Here is a 19,678-nt window from a genome sequence, read left to right on the forward strand (position 1 = left end):
TTTAGTCAATTGAATAACTAATTGAATTAAACAAATTTTGAAGTTTCAATGCATATTTACTTAGACCCAGAGACTCAACTAATTTTGTACATATAAAGGAACTTGATCCATGACTCAAAAGCTAACAAAAAACAAGTAGCTACAATAATGCATCCAAAAGACCCCAAACTTGTGAACCAATTACCTGAAGGGCAGTGGTCTACAGGCCTATACGACTGTTGCAATGATCCCTCTGATTGTAAGCTTTCACATTTTAAAATTTTCACAATGCTTATTATTGATTTTACTCTTTATATCCAAATTTTGTTCTTCTCAGCAAAGAAGTAGTTGTATGAATTTTCTAATTCTTTTAAAGGTCTCTTCACCTGTTTCTGTCCATGCGTGACCTTCGGCCGGATAGATGAGGTTATTGATGGAGGAAATTTATGTAAGTTCTGCTTAGAGTGTGCGAATTAATTTTCATGTGAACATTATAGTTTATACCTAGTTGCTAGCCAATCTCAAAGCTGAGTTTAACATTTATGAATTAATTGATTAATAAGTTGGTTTCCTCTGTGTTAATTGGGCAAGCAGCATGTAATATTCAGGGTCTCGTCTATTATGCAATGTGCCATATTGCTAGCGGATGGCTATATGGTGGTATTTATCGATCCAAATTGCGGCGACACTATTCATTACCAGAAGCTCCGTGCTCGGACTCGCTGATTCACTGTTGCTGCCGCGCTTGTGCCCTTACTCAAGAGTACACGGAACTCAAGATCCGCGGTGTTAATCCCTCCATAGGTAAAGCATTGATAAATTTATATATGTAAAGTCCATCGTAAAATTGAATAATATGACACTTATAAACTCTTTTTCAAACTAATTAGATATTGCATTGTTTGATATTGAAATTGGATAACTGAAGTTAATATAACTTGGAAGTTAAGATAATTTGATCTTACAATAAAAAATCTATAATATCTTTATTATTTTTGTTAAAATTTTTATTTAAAAGTCATATTTAATTATTTATTGTATATTGTCAATTTTTATTACTTAATTATTTTTTCTTACAACAACTGTAGCTTAAAATTAAGGTACTATAACTCAATATAAAATATGAACTAATATTGTGGCACTAATTTAATGATTATGTAATGAACTTTTGATTAAGCAAAGATATATAATACTGCTCTTATAATATTAACACATGATGATCCATTTTTTAAGGTTGGAAAGCAAATGTTGAGAAGTGGAATCGCGAGGGACTTGAACCCCCAATTGTTGCACCAGGCATGGCTCGTTAGCGCCACGAATCCATTATCCATACTATTAAATTCCATAATTTATTAGCACGTTGGTCATTGGTGTGTTGACCTGATCCCTAAAGCATTTTCGGTCGCGCGGCCATTGCAACATATGTCAAGTTTCGTGTGTCATGTAGTTTATGTTGCTTTCTTTGTTATTATGTGTCATAATTTAATCTGTCTGTTTAATAGCCTATGTTTAATGTTTTGGCATTATTATTAAAAGGAAATGAGAAAATTTGTATACATGATACTATATGTGCATGCATGGTCAGAACACTTTCACCTCATAAGTGTGTAGCATGCCAACAGCATGTTCTACTCCGCTTCCAAAAATTGATGATTGTTTAACAAAATACTTCCAAAAAGAATTTCACATTAGCTATTTGAAAGTCTTTTTATTGACGATGATACTTATGAGAATATCACGCGCACGCGCGCGCACACACACACACATATATATAGAGTCCTTATCTAGTGCAGGGTCATCGTATATTTTTTCATGACATGCTTTTAAGTTATGAAATTTAATAGAGTCACATTTTAATATTATTAAACTGCACGGTCCTATAGCACATTAAAAAATAACTATATTAAATTCTAAATTCTAAACCCTAAATATTGTTGATAAGTTTTTATGCATATCTTCAAAGACCACGTCTACATTACACTTGCTCATTGGATGACAAACCCCACGATAATTTCCAAGATCTGAGAAAGTAGCACAAGTTTAAAGTCTATGCAAAAGTGCAAATAGCCTCGTGTTTTTTTTTTTTTTTTCATGGGAACACGCTTTTAAACGGTGCAGTTTGATAAAGTTAGATTTTGATACTATTAAACCATACGACTTAATTGTGTGTCCGCATTTAAAAAAAAAAAAAGAGGGCCCTCGCAGCTTACTCACACACTTGTTTAAACTCAAATCTAAACTTGAGTTTTAAGAAAATCACTCATAACAATTAAAAGTAGACCTTAGCTTCTCTTACGGTTATTAAGGTTCTATTTGGTACAATTTTTCAAGTAAAACTTTTATTTGTAGAGATTTATAAATATAACTTTTACAACAACAACAACAAAAATTATTTGGTTGTCAATAAGAATTTTTATTAAAAATTTATGAAATTACTTTAATAGACTAGTTTTTTAAAGTTATGTTATGAAATGAATAAAATAAGATTGTTAAATAAACAGATGATATTTTAGATATTTTAACATTTAAAAAAAATTCAACATCTACTCTTAAAAGTCTAAAATTTGAGTTTTTACTAGTAGAGGTAAAATAACTTATTTAAACTTCAAAAGATCTATTAAAAAAATAATCAAACAACAATAATAATTATTATAAAAACTTATAAAATTAAATAAATACTTATAACCATACTTATAACCATTGAATAAGGCACACTAAATAAGCACTAAGTTGTTAACGAGAAAGTTTATTAAATGCGTGACAAAGAGGCATTTTGCACTCGTGCTTTGGAATAATAGTCTCGCGAACACAAAATGTGGGACTCCGAAAGTGGTTGCAAATCCACTAATGCTGCGTTTACTTTTTGGATTGGAGTGGGAATCCTGAGGAGTGGAAATCTTTGGATTAGGAGTGTGGAGTGGGAGTGGGAGTATGGTGTTTACTTAGACTAAATGAAAGTATGGATTGTCAATCAGAATCCTAATTATTTGTTTACTTTGTCTTGGATTGGGAGTAAATTATTTTAAATTATAATTTTATCCTTATGTACAGAATTATAATTTGTAATTAAAAAATTAATAAAAAATATTTGGAAAATAAAATAAATATTTTATTATATTTCTAAATTAATAATAATTACTAATATTCTTAATTATGTAAATCATAATTTTTTATTAATTTTAATTTAAATTATGTGAATAAAAATTATTAATAATAGCAACACAAATGAAATATTATTATTGATAATATAGTACAAAATTAATATTTTTTTAGAATAAAATATTTATTATTATTAATTAAATAAATAAATAATATTTATTAAAATTAATGTTTAATATTATTAATTTAAATATAATATTTATTTATTTTTATTTTATTAAATTTAATAAAATAAATATGATATAATTATTATTTTTAATAAATATGATATTATTTATTTTATTAAATATTATTTATTTATTTTATTAAATATTATTTATTTATTTTGTTATAGGGATAAAATGGGAAGAGGGGGGAATGGATTCCCACTCCCACCTCCCCCCATAGGAGTGGGAATCCCACTCCCCACTCTAAAATTGGGTGGGACCCACGGATTCCCACTCCCACTCTCTCCTTTTTTAAAGTAAGTAAACACTGGAGTGAGAGGAATCCACACTCCACACTCTCACTCCAGAAAGTAAACACTACCTAATATTATTAAAACACAAGTGAAGAAGGAAGAAGAAAAAATCTCATTCATTTCATAAAATCCTTTGAGGGTAAAGATGTCATTTTAACAGTTGAAGTCTGTCAATTTGTACGTTTGGCTAGTAGGATATTGTTCACAATTATTTTGCCTGACGGGATGAATCTATCAACATCATTGGAGTAGGTGCCAGCATAGTAACTGCACGTTAAAAATATGTATGAGAAATGAAATATTAATTCCTGCCATGGTATAGATTTAATATAAAATATATTATTCATTCATTAAGTTGTTTAAAATGTTTTGGAAAATTTGGTTGCTTGAAGAAATATTTATCTCTACCCGAGATGATAGAGACGTGGTTAAATTAGTTCTTATATAAAAAAAATGGTATTAAAAATGTTTTTATGAATGTTAAGGGGAAAAAAATGTAATAAAAAACATTTAGACTGGCACAAGTTTGATATTTGAAAGAGTGTGTTTAAAACATAATTGAGGTTGCAAATTACTCCATCTTTATATTACAAAATCTGATCAGCTAATCAAACTGAGTATTCCAATTGCTTGATATTCTTATCTTTCTTGGCTGTAGAACCAGACAATATGGCGGGGGACCATAGTGTTGTCACTCATATTCACATCATTTTCAAATTGACTTTTGAAGTACTAAACGATGAAATCTAGTTTCTTCTGATCGGATTTGTGCATCCCTTTTTAGTGCCCGACTTCAATAGAGATTGAGTTAAGCCCTTCTCCGGCCTCGTAAGTTTTGGCTGTGGTCGGTAAGGTCCACTCATGAAATGAAAGCCATAAAGGGGTGCTTTTCCCCGTCCCGTCAATAGCCTAGCTGTTCATCCCTTTCCTCAGAGAGTTCTTGATCGGAGCGCCATTCAGGACAGAGCTGCGCTTTTTCGCATCGGTCTTTCCAATCAGAGTTATACGCAGGGGATTGGCAAAGGGTTGGGTCTAGTTCGTTTTTATTGAACAGTAGGAAATGAACAAGATCATTTTTGTTCCCCTTATTTAGAACTTTAAATCGGTATACTATATATCTAAATTTGACATCATTTGTCCTATTTAAATCCTTGTTAAAAGAAGTCTTACTTGATAAGGTCAAATTACAGTACAAGAAAAAAATCGTCATTTCCCAAACATGCTCAAACAGATTCCGACACCTCAATTACACCATGGAAAATAATGCACTTTACAGACTTTTAGTGAAAAGCTGAGAATTAATTTTCCCCAAACTTCGGGTGAAAATTGATAATTTCCCAAAAATCAAATTTCAATTCACAAAAAGGTGGTTTCTTGATTTAACAACCCTGCCAGCCAGAATTTCTAAATATCACTTCGAACCATTGCTGAGCGTTCTTAATCCAACAAAAAATCATATGATATGCCTGCCTTTTCTTTTTTCTTTTTTTCAATAAACAGTCTTATTTTTGCTTTTTTTAAAGAGTGACGATATAGTCATAAATTTATCTTGTACAAACTGATGTGACATTAATTTATTAGTTGAATGAAAATATAAAATAACAAAAATAAATTATGTGGGATAAAAAATATTTAATTCAACTAATGAATTAATGATACATTAATTTATATAAAAAAAAAATTTATACAAAAATTTATGTATGTATCATTACTCTTTTTCAAACTGATTATTTATCTTATTCCCTTCTTTTCTTTCTTGGCTGCAGAACCAGACAGTTACTGAAGCGGGGACCATTGTGTTATCATCATGTTCATATCATTTTCAGGGGACAGCTTGATACATTATTATTAAAACCCTCTGCAACTCAAACACTGTTACAGATAACTACAATTAGATTTCTAGAGTAGACGTCGAGGCCTTTCCAAGCTCCAGGATATTTTCTTTTCTTTTTATTTCTTTCAATTTCGGAGAAACAAACGTATGGCGCCTACTTTATGCACATGAATTACGTGCTACGACGGCTCTCTATCTTTGTGCAGTTGGGGTGGGCCAGCATTTTTAGCGTGCTTGGCCAATTTTGAATTCCATCATTACTGCCTTGGTCCTTGGACACACCCAGTTCTTAGTTTTCTTGTTCAATTACAAATTAATTTCACAAGGATCTCTCAAATTTCTTGGATTGCTTTCTTGTTGCAAAACGTGAGCAATTTTTTTTCTTTAATCAAAAATTAGATTTTATGCTTGTTACAAGTGCATATGATAACATTTTCTTGTGTGGCAGGTTTGTGGAGGATATTTTAAATTAATTTATTGGCAATGGAGATCCTGGATCTGTTCGAAGTGGCATTAATGCCAATCCTGAAAGTACTCTTGGTTACTGCCCTTGGCTTGGTCCTCGCAATAGATCGGATAGATCTCTTAGGGCACAGTGTAACACATAGTTTAAATAACGTAAGTAATTAACAGCATCTTAGCTCTCATCTCTGCACATGTTCGTTTCACATGAATTCATCTTATCTTTTCTCTGTTTCATAACCAAGGCCTAATGACCATCAGTCTGTTATTTCGTATCCTGCTCACTTCAAAAATTGAACAATACCGTAGCTTTTGAAATGGTCAGTGAGTACTAGTTGCTGCGCCAGGCACATGCTCAAACAGGACTTACAAAACTGCTACTTTTTGCTTTCTTGATCAGCTTGTATTCTATGTGTTCAATCCAGCACTCATTGGTAGCAACCTCGCTGAAACCATTACTTACCAGAGTTTAATTAGCTTGTGAGTTCCTTACGATTCAATAGCCACTGCTGAATCTTAATTTGTTACCAAAACTTAGGAAATGGGTTGTTGCTTGACATTGCTGTAGGTGGTTCATGCCGGTGAATATTTTGCTGTCATTCCTAATTGGCTCAGCACTTGCTTGGATTCTAATTAAAATCACTCGAACTCCTCCACATCTCCAAGGCCTTGTCATTGGTTGCTGCTCTGCTGGTATATAGTTAAATTGCATCTTTTGTTCTTATTCTTCTTTTTCCCCAATGCAATCAACGTTGTTTGTTGATATAGTTGCTGAATGTTTGTAGGGAACATGGGAAACTTGCTTCTCATTATTGTCCCAGCTGTATGCGAGGAGTCGAACAGTCCATTTGGAGATACATCGGTCTGCTCCAGTTATGGAAAGGCCTATGCTTCACTTTCTATGGCAGTATGATTGATATTTATTTATTTATTGTCTTATTGCACACACACATGACTGCATGAGGAGGATTCAATGTAATTTGTCGTTGTCTTATGAACTTGTCTTTTGGCCGCAGGTGGGAGCAATTTATATATGGACTTATGTGTATTATGTCATGAGTCTATATTTGAATAAAAGCGTTTCTGATGCTGGTACAAATAAAGATTCAAGAATCCACATAATCTCTTCTGGAGAAAGCTCAACAGATATATTCTTAGAGAGTAGCAGGAAGCCACTTCTACATTCAAGCGATCGCCATAGCCCTGATGACTCTCAAATTCAAGCAGAAACGCGTAGCACTAAATCCAGGGTAACAAAGAAAGATTTTCCCTCTTAATACTTTTACCCCTAATGCTACATTAGCAGGAAATCCATTTACTTGATTTTTGTTTAATGCGCTTGTTTCAATTCTGTTTCAATCTATTTGCAGCTCCATTATTTCAGTTACTGCAAATGGGATAAATTCTTAAATCTTTTTGCAGTTTCCATTTCTGGATAAGATGCGTCAACGCATAAATAAGTTTACAGAAAAGATAGACCTCAAAATGATCTTTGCACCATCTACGATTGCAGCGGTATTATGCTTATTTGAATGTTTGTTGCAATTTTATGCTACCTCTGTCTCGGACTTTTCATTTTTTTTTAAAAATTTCTACCTCAAGTGATTTGTGCTTCTGGTTTTTCAAGATTATTGGCTTTGTCATTGGGACAATCTCTCCGTTTAGGAAAGTAATTGTTGGTGAGAGTGCTCCTCTTCGAGTACTCGACAGTTCTGCAGCATTGGTGGGGTAAGAATCATACTTACCCAGATGCTAATGAGCTTTAATTTTAATAGACTTTGATTCTGAAAATGTATCTGAGCTGCAGGGAGGCAGCAATCCCAGCAATGACTCTGGTAATTGGAGCAAATCTTCTTTCAGGTACTTTGATAATCATACTTATGTTGAGTTGGCCGAATCATTTTAGGATCCCTGATCATCATTATTTGAGTTGTTGTTTCAGGTTTAAAAAGATCAGGAGTAGGTGTTTCACTCATTATGGGAATTATAGCAATACGGTATATATTATTACCTCTACTGGGAATTGTGATTGTTAAAGCAGCATACCGGTTTGGCTTCATTGGATCAGACTCGTTATACCAATTCATTCTTTTGCTTCAGTATGCAGTCCCACCCGCACTGGCTGTAGGTATGATGACTAATGGTTTGGCCATTACACAACTTAATTGATCAACTGACCTACTTACTGCCTTAAACTTTTAGATTTTATTTTGAGAAAACAGTTAAAGTGTTTCATTGTTACTTTTTGATGAATTATTGCAGGTACAATCATCCAGTTATTTGAGACTAGCGAGAGTGAATGTTCTGTCATTTTGCTGTGGACTTATGCTGTGGCTGCCTTCGCTCTTACGCTTTGGATCACTTTTTACATTTGGCTTTTGACTTAAGCTTCATTTCTTATAACTTTTGAAATAGAGTTTATTTAAGTAAACCTCTTATTAGTAGAACCTTTATAAGTGGAGCTTGTGCTCAAAAAATCTTATTTATTTAGTTGTCAATGAGGACTTTTATTAAAATTTATAAAATTATTTTAATAGATAATTTTTTTAAAATTATGTTATAAAAAATGAAATAAAATTGTAAAATAAATAAAAAATATTTTAGATATTTTAATATTAAAATTTTTTTTCAATCTCTACTTTCAAAAGGGCAAAATTTGTACTTTTGCTAATAGACGCAAGATGACTTATTTAATCTTCAAAAACTTTACAGAAAAAATAATAAAAATTTTAAAAAATTTTGAGGATCTCCCCGAACTATCTCTAAATATGAACGAATCTTCGGGTGTGGGGACAAATTTGGGGATTGTTTCTAATTTAGAGATAGGGGCAGGAACCATAATCCCTCGCCCGAACTAGCCCCATTGTCATCCTTTTTTTTTTTGGTATTTAGAGTAATATAATACTTGTAAATGGGGTTTTGATAAGAACTTATTAAATTAAATAAACACTTATGACTATTAGATAAGTGATACTTAACAGGCAACTGTTATTTGGTTATATATTCTCTTTTATTGAATTTTGTCTAGTTCTAATGAAAGGGCATGGTCCAATTTAGAGGTTTGGGTTCGAGTCCTTCATAAGTGGATCTACATATGAGGTATAAAGGAAGTTTAAGGTGTGGCCCACATATTTTATATATTTTAATATTAAAAAAATTCTCAATCTCTATTCTCAAAGGTATAAATTTTGCACTTTTGTTAATAGAGGCAGAATGACTTATTTAATCATTAAAAGTTTTACAAAAAAACAATAATAAAAATTTTGATAAGAGTTTATGAAATTAAATAAACACTTATGACTATTAGATAAGTGATACCTAGCAGGCAAGTGTTATTTGGTTACATATTCTCTTTTATTGAATTTTGCCTAGTTCTAATGAAAGGGCATGGTCCAATTTAGAGGTTTGGGTTCGAGTCCTTCATATGTGGGTCTACACATGAGGTATAAAGGAAGTACAAGGTGGGGCCCACATACCTCTAGCATTTTGGTTTGGGTGGCAAAAATATCCGCCCGGTCCGGACCCGAACTGCACCTAGGTGTTGTGGGTCGGGTATTACTCGGCCCGAGTATAAAGTCAGACTGGTCTTAGACATAACTTGATAAACTTGGAACCCGGATTTTATTAAAAAAATTATAAAATATATATTATTTTAAATATTTATATTTATTTGACTCATCTATTACACATATCTAAATTTTTAAACACTCAAAGTTTATATTTTAATGTTAAATTTTATTGAAATAAATTTAAAACTTATAAAATTACAAAAACATTTAAAAAACTATACATATATAATATTTAAAATATAAAATTCGGGTACCCAGATTAAAATCATGCCGAGCTTAAAAAATCTGGTCCAGGCATGTAAAAATTACAGTCGAGCCGGGTTCAAGCATTGCGATACCCGAACCCGGACCTAGGTTTTGCCAACCATAATTTTGGTCCTATTTGATATCGTGGTTGCGTATCTATAACATAAAGTTGTAGTATTAAAATGTATGGTAAATACTTGTTATTTTAATTTGATAGTTAAATTGATATTATCTCAAAACTTTTATTTCTAGCTACATTTTATTATTATATGTCAAAATTATTATTTAAAAATTATATTTAACATATATTTTCAACTTTAATTTCATAACAAGTTACAATTACTCTAAACACACACAAACACAACCTCGACATTAAACAAGGTCTCAATTACATTCCACTACATATAATGTGTTATATAAATTCAGATTTTAAAGATTTTTAAATTCAGACATGGCTCAAAATAGGTATGCAAAGTTTATATCATAAATTATCTGTCACCACTCACCAATCAATGGTCGTTACATTTTATGTAAGAGTTAACTATTTATACCATCATTATTATGATAATTCTGTAACATTACTAACAAGTGACGCGTCAAATGTCGTTTGAGATATAAAAAATATGTTACCCTAAAATTAATCCAAGTCTCCACATGTTGATCCTGTTGTAAAAGCTATCTTGTAAATTCTTTGTTTGTTGTTGACTAAAATAAAATGATAAATTATTACAACTGAAAAAAACTGATAGCGAAATTCATCATATACAAAGGATTAATAGGAAATTTGAACATCGCGGTACTTTGTTAGGTCTAAACGCTCGGCTGAGAAGCACTCTGTCATGATGGTCAAGCAGCTTTGTTGCTGATACTCTAATTTGACATTATATATATCCATTGACTCAAGACTTTCAGTTTATTTAATCCTTTGAACTTAAGGCCATTGATTATTTGCCAAGCCTCCAAGAAAATGGCGGCCGGAATCTAATCAAGTAGTTAAATTCCCACCACTTGGATTAATAAAGCGGTCTTAGCAATTCTTAATTACGCAATTAAGAATATGACATGAACTAACGTACAAAATCAGAGACATTTCCTGTACTAAATCCATTTGGAGACATCTCACCAAACCTGTTTTCTTGGAGCAAGAAATTTTGACCACAAACAAAGAACTTTGTTTCCTTTGATTCCCTTATATAACCTTACAAGAACTTCACGCATCAGACACACATACCCCCCAAGTTTCCAAGATATTGGACTTTTGATTGTATTTTTGAACTCCAATATGAAGCTCAACAGAGACCCCAATGAAGAATATGGAGATTTTAACGAAGATGATGTCTTTTATTCAGAGCTTAGAAGGCAGATTCTGCTATTGACAGCAGATGAAGATGAAGATGAATATCATTTTCTTGAAAGGAAACACTCAAGCTCCATTAGTGCCGGCAAACGCGGTGGCTCGCATGGTTTAACAAGTTTCTCATCTGCGTTGCAACCTGGAAGCTATTTCAATTGGTGTGAGAGTGAGAAGAATTCTAATACAACACCAACTTGGCTTGTGAATTTGTGGAGATATGGCAATGGAACTGGAGTGTTCATCCCTCATATTGTAAAATCAAGAAGACATAATAAGCCCGGTAAGCACTTTCTCCATCAGATGGTTTAGATTTATTTAGTTAATCTAGTAGTTATCAATATCTAACAATCCTTTGATAATTTGCAGCAAGAACTAGAAATGAGAGGATGAAAGCATTCCGGCAGGTGTGGAGCCAGACATGAACATCCCCAACCTTAAGATTGGTTTAAAATGGAATGCACACAGGCAGAGATGCGTTAAATTTTCAAAATTATAGCTTCAGCAGTAGTTTAGTTGTATATGAATAGAAATATCAATCACTGTAGCAAATCAACAATGATGTAATCTAGCAACTATTAATATTACAATCGAAAATATGCTTAGACATTTTACAATTTCATATTTGAAGGATAAGTGAAGTACCTGTTAGTGTTGAACCCTTCCTACCATCAGGACTCTGATAATTTTATCATCGATTAAGATTACGTATTACAGAACTACCCCGGTATCCACACAGAAGATGCATACAGGTACTTCTTAACACTGGCATCTGGTAAAACGCAGCAATAAATACAAAAGTAACAACAATATCTGGGCTATCCAAGAGTGACTAACATGACACCTCACCACTTATGGTCCCAACATTTTCAATGGATCCAAAATTTAGGTGAAATAGCAGAACTTTTCTGTTACAAGCACTGATGAATTCCAGCGAAAGTGATATTGTCAGTCCCTACCCTCTAGGACGAGCCAACCACAGAGAGCTGAGTGCTCGAAGGCGTGAAGTGTAGTCATTTATTACTAGAAGGGCGCGGGCGGCTTGACGGGCAGTTAAAATTCTATGCATTTGTTGAAGTGTTTGCTGCCTCAAAAGGTCAGCCTGAAAGAGAAACCTCCAGTTACATTTCAGAAACAAAATACTAATAATAATAATAATAATGATGATGATAACAATAATGCTGCCTCAAGAAGTGAGGGGTTGAGTGTACCTGGTGGATAAAATTTTCTAATGTGGCAAGCTTGCCCATTGCAAGTGCCATTTGGCCCATGTAGTCGGCAACATTCCCAGAACTAGTAGGGCCAAGAGAAGAAGCTGAAAGTGTGTCTACAAGAGATTGCTGTAAAGCTTCCATTCCTTGGGATAAGGCATCTTCAGCCTGTTGAGATGATTGCTGTAGGTTACAAATGCCCATCAACTGCTGATCTGTCAAAGGTTCCAGATGGTTACCGATTACCTGAAATTCCAAATGTGAAGATATGATGATCAACCAGTTCCACTAATTCCTAGCCAATGAGAAAAATACAAGGGTAGTCAAAACATAAATATTAAATAGTAAAATTACCTTAAGGAGTTCAGATGAACGAAATCCGCCCAACCACATGAAACACCTCTCAACAGGTGTTTTCCACATGCCAGAAAGCATGTGAAAGACATCAGCCTTTGTGCCAATACTTTTTAGCTGAAATACTTCTTCATAGTGTGCCATCACACCATCAACAAGATGGCGCAATTCATTATCACCCATACTAGAGTTTACAGCTGATCTTAGGTCATTGATCAGCCTTTGATGTTCGTCAACCCAGTGTACATAGTCCAAATCAAATGCCAATACCCCTGAAAGTAAGGTCAATGACAAGACAAGGACATTCATTTTAGAAAGGAAATATTCTCTAGAAATTTTATATTTAATGATTAAAAAGTCACTCTGGCCTACAGCCTCCCCAAAAGGCAGCAGACTCTATTAAAAAAATAAAAGAAAGGCAAAAAGCTGACCACAGATCACACCAAACATTGAAGTAATCCCAAAATGATACCCACAGGCTTACAAGTTAAAAAAGACAACCAAGCCATTCTACAGTACACCATGATAAAGCAAACACACCCACAAGAGGTAACAATGTTTAATCAGCCATTTTTTCGCCCATTCCAAGAGGTCAAGCTGCATACTTATATTCCATCAGACATTGACACCACCTAATGATGCGACTCAATTCATCTTCTGTTGCTAAACTGCTTCTCTGCTTTTTAAAATTTTATCCACTGGAAACAGCCTTCGGTGATTCAATTGCAGTCACTGTGAAAAGTATCTGAAGCAAAGATCTTCATGGAGTCTACCTTCTTACAACAGGTCATTGTCCATATATCAGATATTTTCTCCGCGCATAGCACTTAAACCAGACTTGATCAAGGTTGTGCAGCAATAGTTGATCCTTACTTGTAAAAAATCTAAAGTAAGATATATTCGTCCTTCAAGCAAGATAAATTTGACTGCTCTAGCATACCAATCTAAATCACAATCCTACATTTCACTCTTTGAGATTAAGAGTTGATTATAAACACCATTCCTAATTTTGAAAGCTAACTTTATCATGGGAAGTGAAAATTTCAGACCATCAATGTTAAGTGTCAAGCCAAGAGGTTGCTAATTGTCAGATAAATGTTTGCATATCTCAATATTATACATTTTTGTTCTGGCACCAAAGACATAGTAAACAGAATGTTCAAACTATCATGTTGGCCTCCACTCAATTAATACAGCAATAAGTAGTTTGAGCATAAATGTTTGATCAAAACAACTACTACTATTCGTCCAATCTCTGGGACCACTGAATATCCCCAAACGTTCAGGGGTTAGTTATTTGGTTGTAGGAACAAATTTTTTTTTAGCAGCACAAAATTCCTCACCGTTTCCAGCTACTGAATGGCCTATATCCCCTGAAACTCCAGTTGCAATAAAAATACCCTACATTCATCAAACATAAAACAAGGGATAAGAGAAAGAGTTTGGCGCCAAAGCTGTGACCTTAAATCAACAACAATTCATGTACCTGCTGGCGAGCTCTTTGAAGCTCCTGCTCTAGTTGTGCAAGCCGGAGACGACTATTCTCGAGTTGCTGGACATATGCCTATCCAAAACCAAACCCTATAAATGATCCAAGTATGCTTCATTTGTTAACTTAAAACATCTCCATCCAAAGATTCTAGGAGGAAGATACTAATGCCAATTCATATTCATCACTAGGAACCTATAGATAAAGTATCATGGAGATGTGCATAGAATAACCAGGAGGGATGTTTAAAACTAATATGAAAGCACTAAATCAGAAAAGAACTTAGTAGAGGCGAACAATTCTTCTTGTTAGAAAATAATATTATTTAATGTCACATGAACTACCTAAGACATGAAGCCATGATCATGGTACTTTAAAAGCTACAGAGTTGCAAACAAACAGCCAACATAAAGTCTGATAAAGGTAAAAACTGTCTGATTAGCAAACAGACGAAAATTTCAAAATTATCAACAGTAGGATGATCATCAACTGTTATAACAGCAATTTTGTTTTTTCATTTTTTATGGGATTTGGAACAGCAAAGGTTATTCAAACGTACTCAGATATGTATGACCATACTGTGACAATAACACTATTTAAATAAGAAAAGCTTCTAGACAAAAAATATATAAGTTTGAATAATTACTGAAATCATTTCATTAATTCATGTGAGAAGAGATTATAACTAACAGAAACAACATTACTTTCTTCCTCAGTCGACTCTTTCTTGCAGCTTCTCGATTCTGAGCCAGCCTGCGAAGTGCCTGCAGAATTGTATGTGGAACAACACCTTCGAATTAGCCTTCAAATCTAGAAAAGATCTTTTAACCACACCTACTAAAGACGCACATAGTCAACAACCTTTTGGTCACCAGTTTTTATCTTGGACTGCTCCATGGAACCAGTGACTATGGGTACTCCACGTCGGACTCCATTAACCTACAGCAGTATCCAAATACCAAAATAAATTTGAATCCCACAAAATCAGGGTAATAAAAACACAATATTAGCATAACAGCCTAGGCATAGATAAATCATTTAGTATGCAACTCTGGCTGGCCAAATTTCATATGCTTTGAATCCCATCAGCTAATTCAATGGGGATTAACTATTAATAATATGATACATCAGCTAAATTTTCTTATCAGTCCCATCAGCATGAGTTTGAAGATTTCTTTAGCAAAATGAATGCAGCATATACTAACGAATTGATACCCCAAATCAGATAGTGCCCCCAGAGATCAAATTTTATAACGTCATAACCAACATCACCCAACAGAAATCGGATTACTGTACATCTACAAAAATTCTGTAGGTACTACAATCCAAATTCACTGTAGGTTCTCAATTAACAAGATGACCCACCATCAAGGCTAAGCCCAAAGATTCCCACTTCACGGTAAGTGCAGATAAAAGAAAACAGATGATTTACAGAAAACAAAAACATATAGTCGTATATACAAAGAATAAAATCAAGAAAGAGACAAAGCTCACCTGGTTTTTGTCATCAGTGTCAACATCTGTAGAAGTGTCAGTCTGCTGGCTGTTATCACCGATACCTGACTCACCCCAGTTCTCAATATGCCCGCTTCCCAACGAGGAACCAATCGTTGTCCCCTTCTGGAACATGAATTGCCCTGTATCCAAACACCCCCCAGCAGCAGCCCCAGTAGTAGCCACTGTATCTGTAGCACAACCAATGCTCTATGCAGCAAACAAGAACACCATGAAGCATCATTCGATCGTAAAAACAAAAAGAAACAAACATGAAAATGAAACCCCATCATATATATGTATAAACATATTATGTTAGGTGGTAAAGATGAGTACCGAGCTCAAGGTATTATAGTGCAAGTTATTTGAAGCAACAGTGATATTTGAAGCAACGGTGATATTATTGGATTTTAAACTGAACATTGAACCTACAAGGAACATAAAATGAAAAAATAATTTATTAAACGAACTCAACTGTTTGATACATATATACAAACATATATGTATATATGTGAGAAAAAGAGAGTAAAAGAAAGCATACTTGGGCTTAAATCAACATGGTTGTGGAAAGGTTGTTGTTCAAGCTCTCCAAGATCCGCAAAACGCGCCTGGTTACGGCTGTTTTCATCTATTCCGCTGCTTTTTCACCCAACAAAATGAGACACAAAATATAGAAAACTTAAAACACAAACAACCCATTGCCACCTTATCTTCAAAGCCATGCACTAAACAAAAACTTCAACGACAAAAGAAAAAAAAAAGAAGGAATGGAAGAAAGAATGAGTCATATACATATATATGTATGTATGCATGCATGTATGTATTCATACCGGAGGAAGAGAGAAGAATGGCAAAATACATCAGGGTTAATATGAGGTGGCTTGAAGCTTTGCATGACTAAGCTCTTTGAACTTCCAGTGTTGCTTTCTTGTCTTTGCTGTGTTGTTGTGTTTATCTGTAAGAGAGCATGAAGAAGCGAAGTTGATGAGAATGATTTTATGAAGGAGAAGAAGAAGAAGGAAAGGGAAAAAAACGGACGTCAGTAGAGAAAATCTTCGAGTATCTTTATTGAAGAAGATAGCGGATCAGTACGGCTACTTTATTTGTGCATTATTTTGATATAAAAACCACCAGCCTTTTTATTATTGCTTTCTGACTTGGGATTTTAGCTTCCCAATACTACTCCCCTCCCACGCATTTCTATATTCTGCTCAATCTCTTTTTTCAGAGCGTTCTTTTCACTCTCTTTGCTTACCTTAGTTACCTGTAAAAATTTGGAGGTTAATAACAAAAAAAAACTTATCGAGTGTAAATGCAATTGAAAATTTGGATTTTGCAGCAAGAAAGGACAGACATTGTAGTTGATCGAGACACGAATTTATTCAATTTTTTTTTTTTTGTGTGTATAGACTTGCATAATCATCCCAATGAAATCAATAATAATCTTATTTTCTTTTTTTGTGAGCACATGTTTATTATTGAAGGTCTTTATAATATTCATGATTCAGAAGCGATGAAATTAAATTATCTCTAAAGTCGCTAAAAAGAAATAGTATGTAAAAAAAAAGACTCGAACACTCAAAATTATACTTAAATCATTCTTCGCTTTTCGTTCATGTCATATGCTTTCTCGAGTGAACATTGTGAATTTTAGAGTCATAACATGCTTGCTATATGTTCTATTAACAAGGCGCATGAGATTTGTTTTCTTATATAGTAGTTATCCTAATCTTAAAATTCATCAATAATTAATCCTTCTATTATTTTTACCTAAACAGAACACATGGCTAGATGTTGACACTCTAAAAATAGAATACAACCTACAAATAATAAATGCTAATTATCCATTTTCATACATTTATTTCAGTTAGCCCTTCAAATTCATTTTAGTTATCATAAACGTAATGAAATCATTAAATACTTGCACGGATCATGAATAAAAGCAATAAAAAAATGAAAACAAAAAAGTTGAAAAACAAAAAATGAGCCAATTTTATTTTCCGTAATTAGTTTGGCCACGCTCTTTATCGACGTGTGCGTGAATATCGAGTTCGTTCCCCAAAAATGCCATCTCCAAGATTTTCAGTCACCGTAAGTTTTGAACTTCGATGAGTTGTGTTGTGATTCTCTCACATATCTTATTCAATCAAAAGTTTCTTTCTTCTCGTTCATACGAGCTTTTGAGTCGATGAATGTTGATATAGAGACACTTTTGTTTCTTTCCTTTCTGTGGAATCTCTCTCACAGTCTCGCTCTGCCTATACGCTATTCTAGTTACAACGACAGCGTTTTTAGGCACAGAGCTTTTGATTTGATGCCCCTTGTTTTGCTTTCACCAGTGTACACGCCATGGGAAACTGTGTTCCCCTCGCAAGATGGTGATGATGTGATGGTGATGCGATGCCGTTGAAATGAATTATTGGAACCCACATTGCCTTATAATAATCAATGAATATTATTAATAGAAAAGGAAAACATTTAACACCAAAAATTAAATATGTCTTTGCTTGAAAGGAACCTCTTGTTTCTAAAAAGGACGCTAGGGATAGCTCGTCCAGACCAGACCCCAGAAGGCCAGAAGCCAGGGAAGCGAGCTGCAGGAGAAATCAGAATCTCTGTTAATAAATTAAAAATTTCTTTGAAAGTATTGGCATTAATTATCGTATATTCAATTATTTTTATTATTTATTGTGCGTGCACCCGCCGAGCCCAACAAACACCGAAGAGAAAAATTTGGTGACGCACGCATCTTACTTATACGGAAATTGAATGTATGCTGTTCGTTCGTTTTTATGACGTGTCAGGTTTTGAATAGTACTGCATCTGGTGTTTATATGAGATTGGGAATTTTGTTTGTCTTTTCACCGTCTGCGATGATGTCATTTGTCTTATTTGAATGTCACGTTTTTGGAATTTATTTGTCGCACTATTTCTTTGTTTCTCTTTTTTTTTTTTTCAGATCGAATTGAAATATGTTACTTGGTTCGGTTTGGTTCAGTCCGAATAGTTTGAGTCGATGTTTAATTATTTAAAAAAGAAAAATTATTTAGTTATATATACAATAATATTTTTTGTTATAAAATTATTTTATATTAATATTTTTACATAAAACATAAATGATTACAATTTAATTGAACTAAAAAAAATCAAATTTAGGTTAACAATAAAAAATTATTCACATAAAAGAAAATTATTAAATTTCTTGAACACCGAATTGAATTATTTCGGTTCAATTCGATTCCTAAGGTCGGTTCGCATTTGGTTCATAAATTCTTGACTCAATCGAGTTCAGTTGGTTCGATTTTTGGGTAAAACAAAACCGAACAGGTTAATGTCAACCCCTAATAAATACTACAATATAAAGTCTATTGATAATTAAAATATGTATGTTTGTAATGTGGAAGATTATCGAAACCGACTCAAAACTCTACTAGTGCTTATATTTAAAAAAATATTAGTGGGAAGAATCTTAACAATTCTCAATTTGACTCATAACTGCTATACGTCATTCATTTATTAAATAGTAAAATTTTAAATTAATAAAATTAATATCCTACCATTTAATAATTGAATGTCACGTAGTTAGACTGAATTACCACTAAACCACAGCATCGTGATTAAGCTATTTCTTTCTTATGCTTTATTATTTTGCACGTTGGATCCTGTCCCCCCCTACAATTTTTGGCAATGTTCCATTTATAATCGTAACAACCGATTTTTCTTTATTGTTTTTAAATGAATGAACAGAGAATAGAGCATTTATACTAAACCAAAGCGTCATGATTAAGCTATTTCTTTCTTATGCATGTATTATTTTGTACGTTGGATCCTGTCCCCCTGCAATTTCTGGCAATGTTACATTTATAATCGTAACAACCGATTTTTCTTTTTTTTAAATGAATGAACAGAGAATAGAGCATTTATCCGCATACCTGTAACCCATATCATACATGCATGTATTAATTCTGGGGTCCTATTTTTTTTTATGTGATATCGGATCCTTATTTAATGTTTGATTTTAATGTCGGATCCGATCTCGATGTAAGATGACGTCTCGTAACTCTGAGATT

At 33.4% G+C, this 19,678-nt stretch overlaps 3 protein-coding genes across 7 annotated transcripts; 2 read left to right on the top strand and 1 right to left on the bottom strand.

Annotated features, from left to right (window-relative positions):
- Positions 1–5,581: 5,581 nt before the first annotated feature.
- LOC102627865 (protein PIN-LIKES 3-like) lies at positions 5,582–8,386 on the top strand. Of its 2 annotated transcripts, XM_006484368.4 has the most exons (11): positions 5,582–5,798; positions 5,881–6,050; positions 6,295–6,374; positions 6,463–6,587; positions 6,680–6,801; positions 6,911–7,144; positions 7,317–7,409; positions 7,522–7,622; positions 7,702–7,754; positions 7,837–8,022; positions 8,157–8,386. In XM_006484368.4, exons 2-11 carry the CDS (start codon positions 5,916–5,918, stop codon positions 8,279–8,281), a joined length of 1,254 nt encoding a protein of 417 aa, XP_006484431.1. In that variant the 5' UTR covers positions 5,582–5,798; positions 5,881–5,915; the 3' UTR covers positions 8,282–8,386. The 2 variants fall into 2 exon arrangements, with proteins under 2 accessions (XP_006484431.1, XP_052296052.1); XM_052440092.1 differs by lacking the exons at positions 5,582–5,798; positions 6,295–6,374 and having other exon boundaries at positions 5,902–6,050.
- Positions 8,387–8,524: 138 nt separating this feature from the next.
- On the top strand, positions 8,525–11,569 carry LOC112498819 (uncharacterized). Its single transcript, XM_025100427.2, has 2 exons — positions 8,525–11,343; positions 11,430–11,569. The coding sequence occupies exons 1-2, from the start codon at positions 10,992–10,994 to the stop codon at positions 11,483–11,485; spliced, it is 408 nt and encodes a 135-aa protein (XP_024956195.1). The 5' UTR covers positions 8,525–10,991; the 3' UTR covers positions 11,486–11,569.
- A 244-nt stretch (positions 11,570–11,813) lies between these two features.
- On the bottom strand, positions 11,814–16,803 carry LOC102627577 (transcription factor TGA2.3). Of its 4 annotated transcripts, none has more exons than XM_025100425.2 (12): positions 16,647–16,803; positions 16,439–16,563; positions 16,150–16,244; positions 15,945–16,036; positions 15,609–15,818; positions 14,976–15,053; positions 14,819–14,878; positions 14,112–14,189; positions 13,969–14,026; positions 12,626–12,897; positions 12,272–12,517; positions 11,814–12,162 (listed from the first exon to the last, which is right to left on the bottom strand). In XM_025100425.2, the coding sequence occupies exons 2-12, from the start codon at positions 16,501–16,503 to the stop codon at positions 12,016–12,018; spliced, it is 1,401 nt and encodes a 466-aa protein (XP_024956193.1). In that variant the 5' UTR covers positions 16,504–16,563; positions 16,647–16,803; the 3' UTR covers positions 11,814–12,015. The 4 variants fall into 4 exon arrangements, with proteins under 4 accessions (XP_024956193.1, XP_024956192.1, XP_052296051.1 ...); XM_025100424.2 differs by having other exon boundaries at positions 16,150–16,247; XM_052440091.1 differs by lacking the exon at positions 16,647–16,803 and having other exon boundaries at positions 16,439–16,640.
- Between the last annotated feature and the right edge of the window lie 2,875 nt (positions 16,804–19,678).

The sequence above is a fragment of the Citrus sinensis genome, chromosome 4 (assembly GCF_022201045.2).
Source record: "Citrus sinensis cultivar Valencia sweet orange chromosome 4, DVS_A1.0, whole genome shotgun sequence".
Classification (NCBI taxonomy): Eukaryota; Viridiplantae; Streptophyta; class Magnoliopsida; order Sapindales; family Rutaceae; genus Citrus; species Citrus sinensis.

Excerpts from the sequence above, each read along its gene's own strand:
- LOC102627865 (XM_006484368.4), top strand. The coding sequence starts at position 5,916 with ATGGAGATCCTGGATCTGTTCGAAGTGGCATTAATGCCAATCCTGAAA. Across the intron at positions 6,802-6,910 it reads ATGCTTCACTTTCTATGGCA|GTGGGAGCAATTTATATATG; the intron begins GTATGATTGATA and ends TTTTGGCCGCAG. Across the intron at positions 7,755-7,836 it reads TGGAGCAAATCTTCTTTCAG|GTTTAAAAAGATCAGGAGTA; the intron begins GTACTTTGATAA and ends TTGTTGTTTCAG.
- LOC112498819 (XM_025100427.2), top strand. The coding sequence starts at position 10,992 with ATGAAGCTCAACAGAGACCCCAATGAAGAATATGGAGATTTTAACGAA. Across the intron at positions 11,344-11,429 it reads AAGAAGACATAATAAGCCCG|CAAGAACTAGAAATGAGAGG; the intron begins GTAAGCACTTTC and ends GATAATTTGCAG.
- LOC102627577 (XM_025100424.2), bottom strand. The coding sequence starts at position 16,503 with ATGCAAAGCTTCAAGCCACCTCATATTAACCCTGATGTATTTTGCCAT. Across the intron at positions 14,027-14,111 it reads TTCAAAGAGCTCGCCAGCAG|GGTATTTTTATTGCAACTGG; the intron begins GTACATGAATTG and ends TGATGAATGTAG. Across the intron at positions 12,163-12,271 it reads TAGAAAATTTTATCCACCAG|GCTGACCTTTTGAGGCAGCA; the intron begins GTACACTCAACC and ends TTTCTCTTTCAG.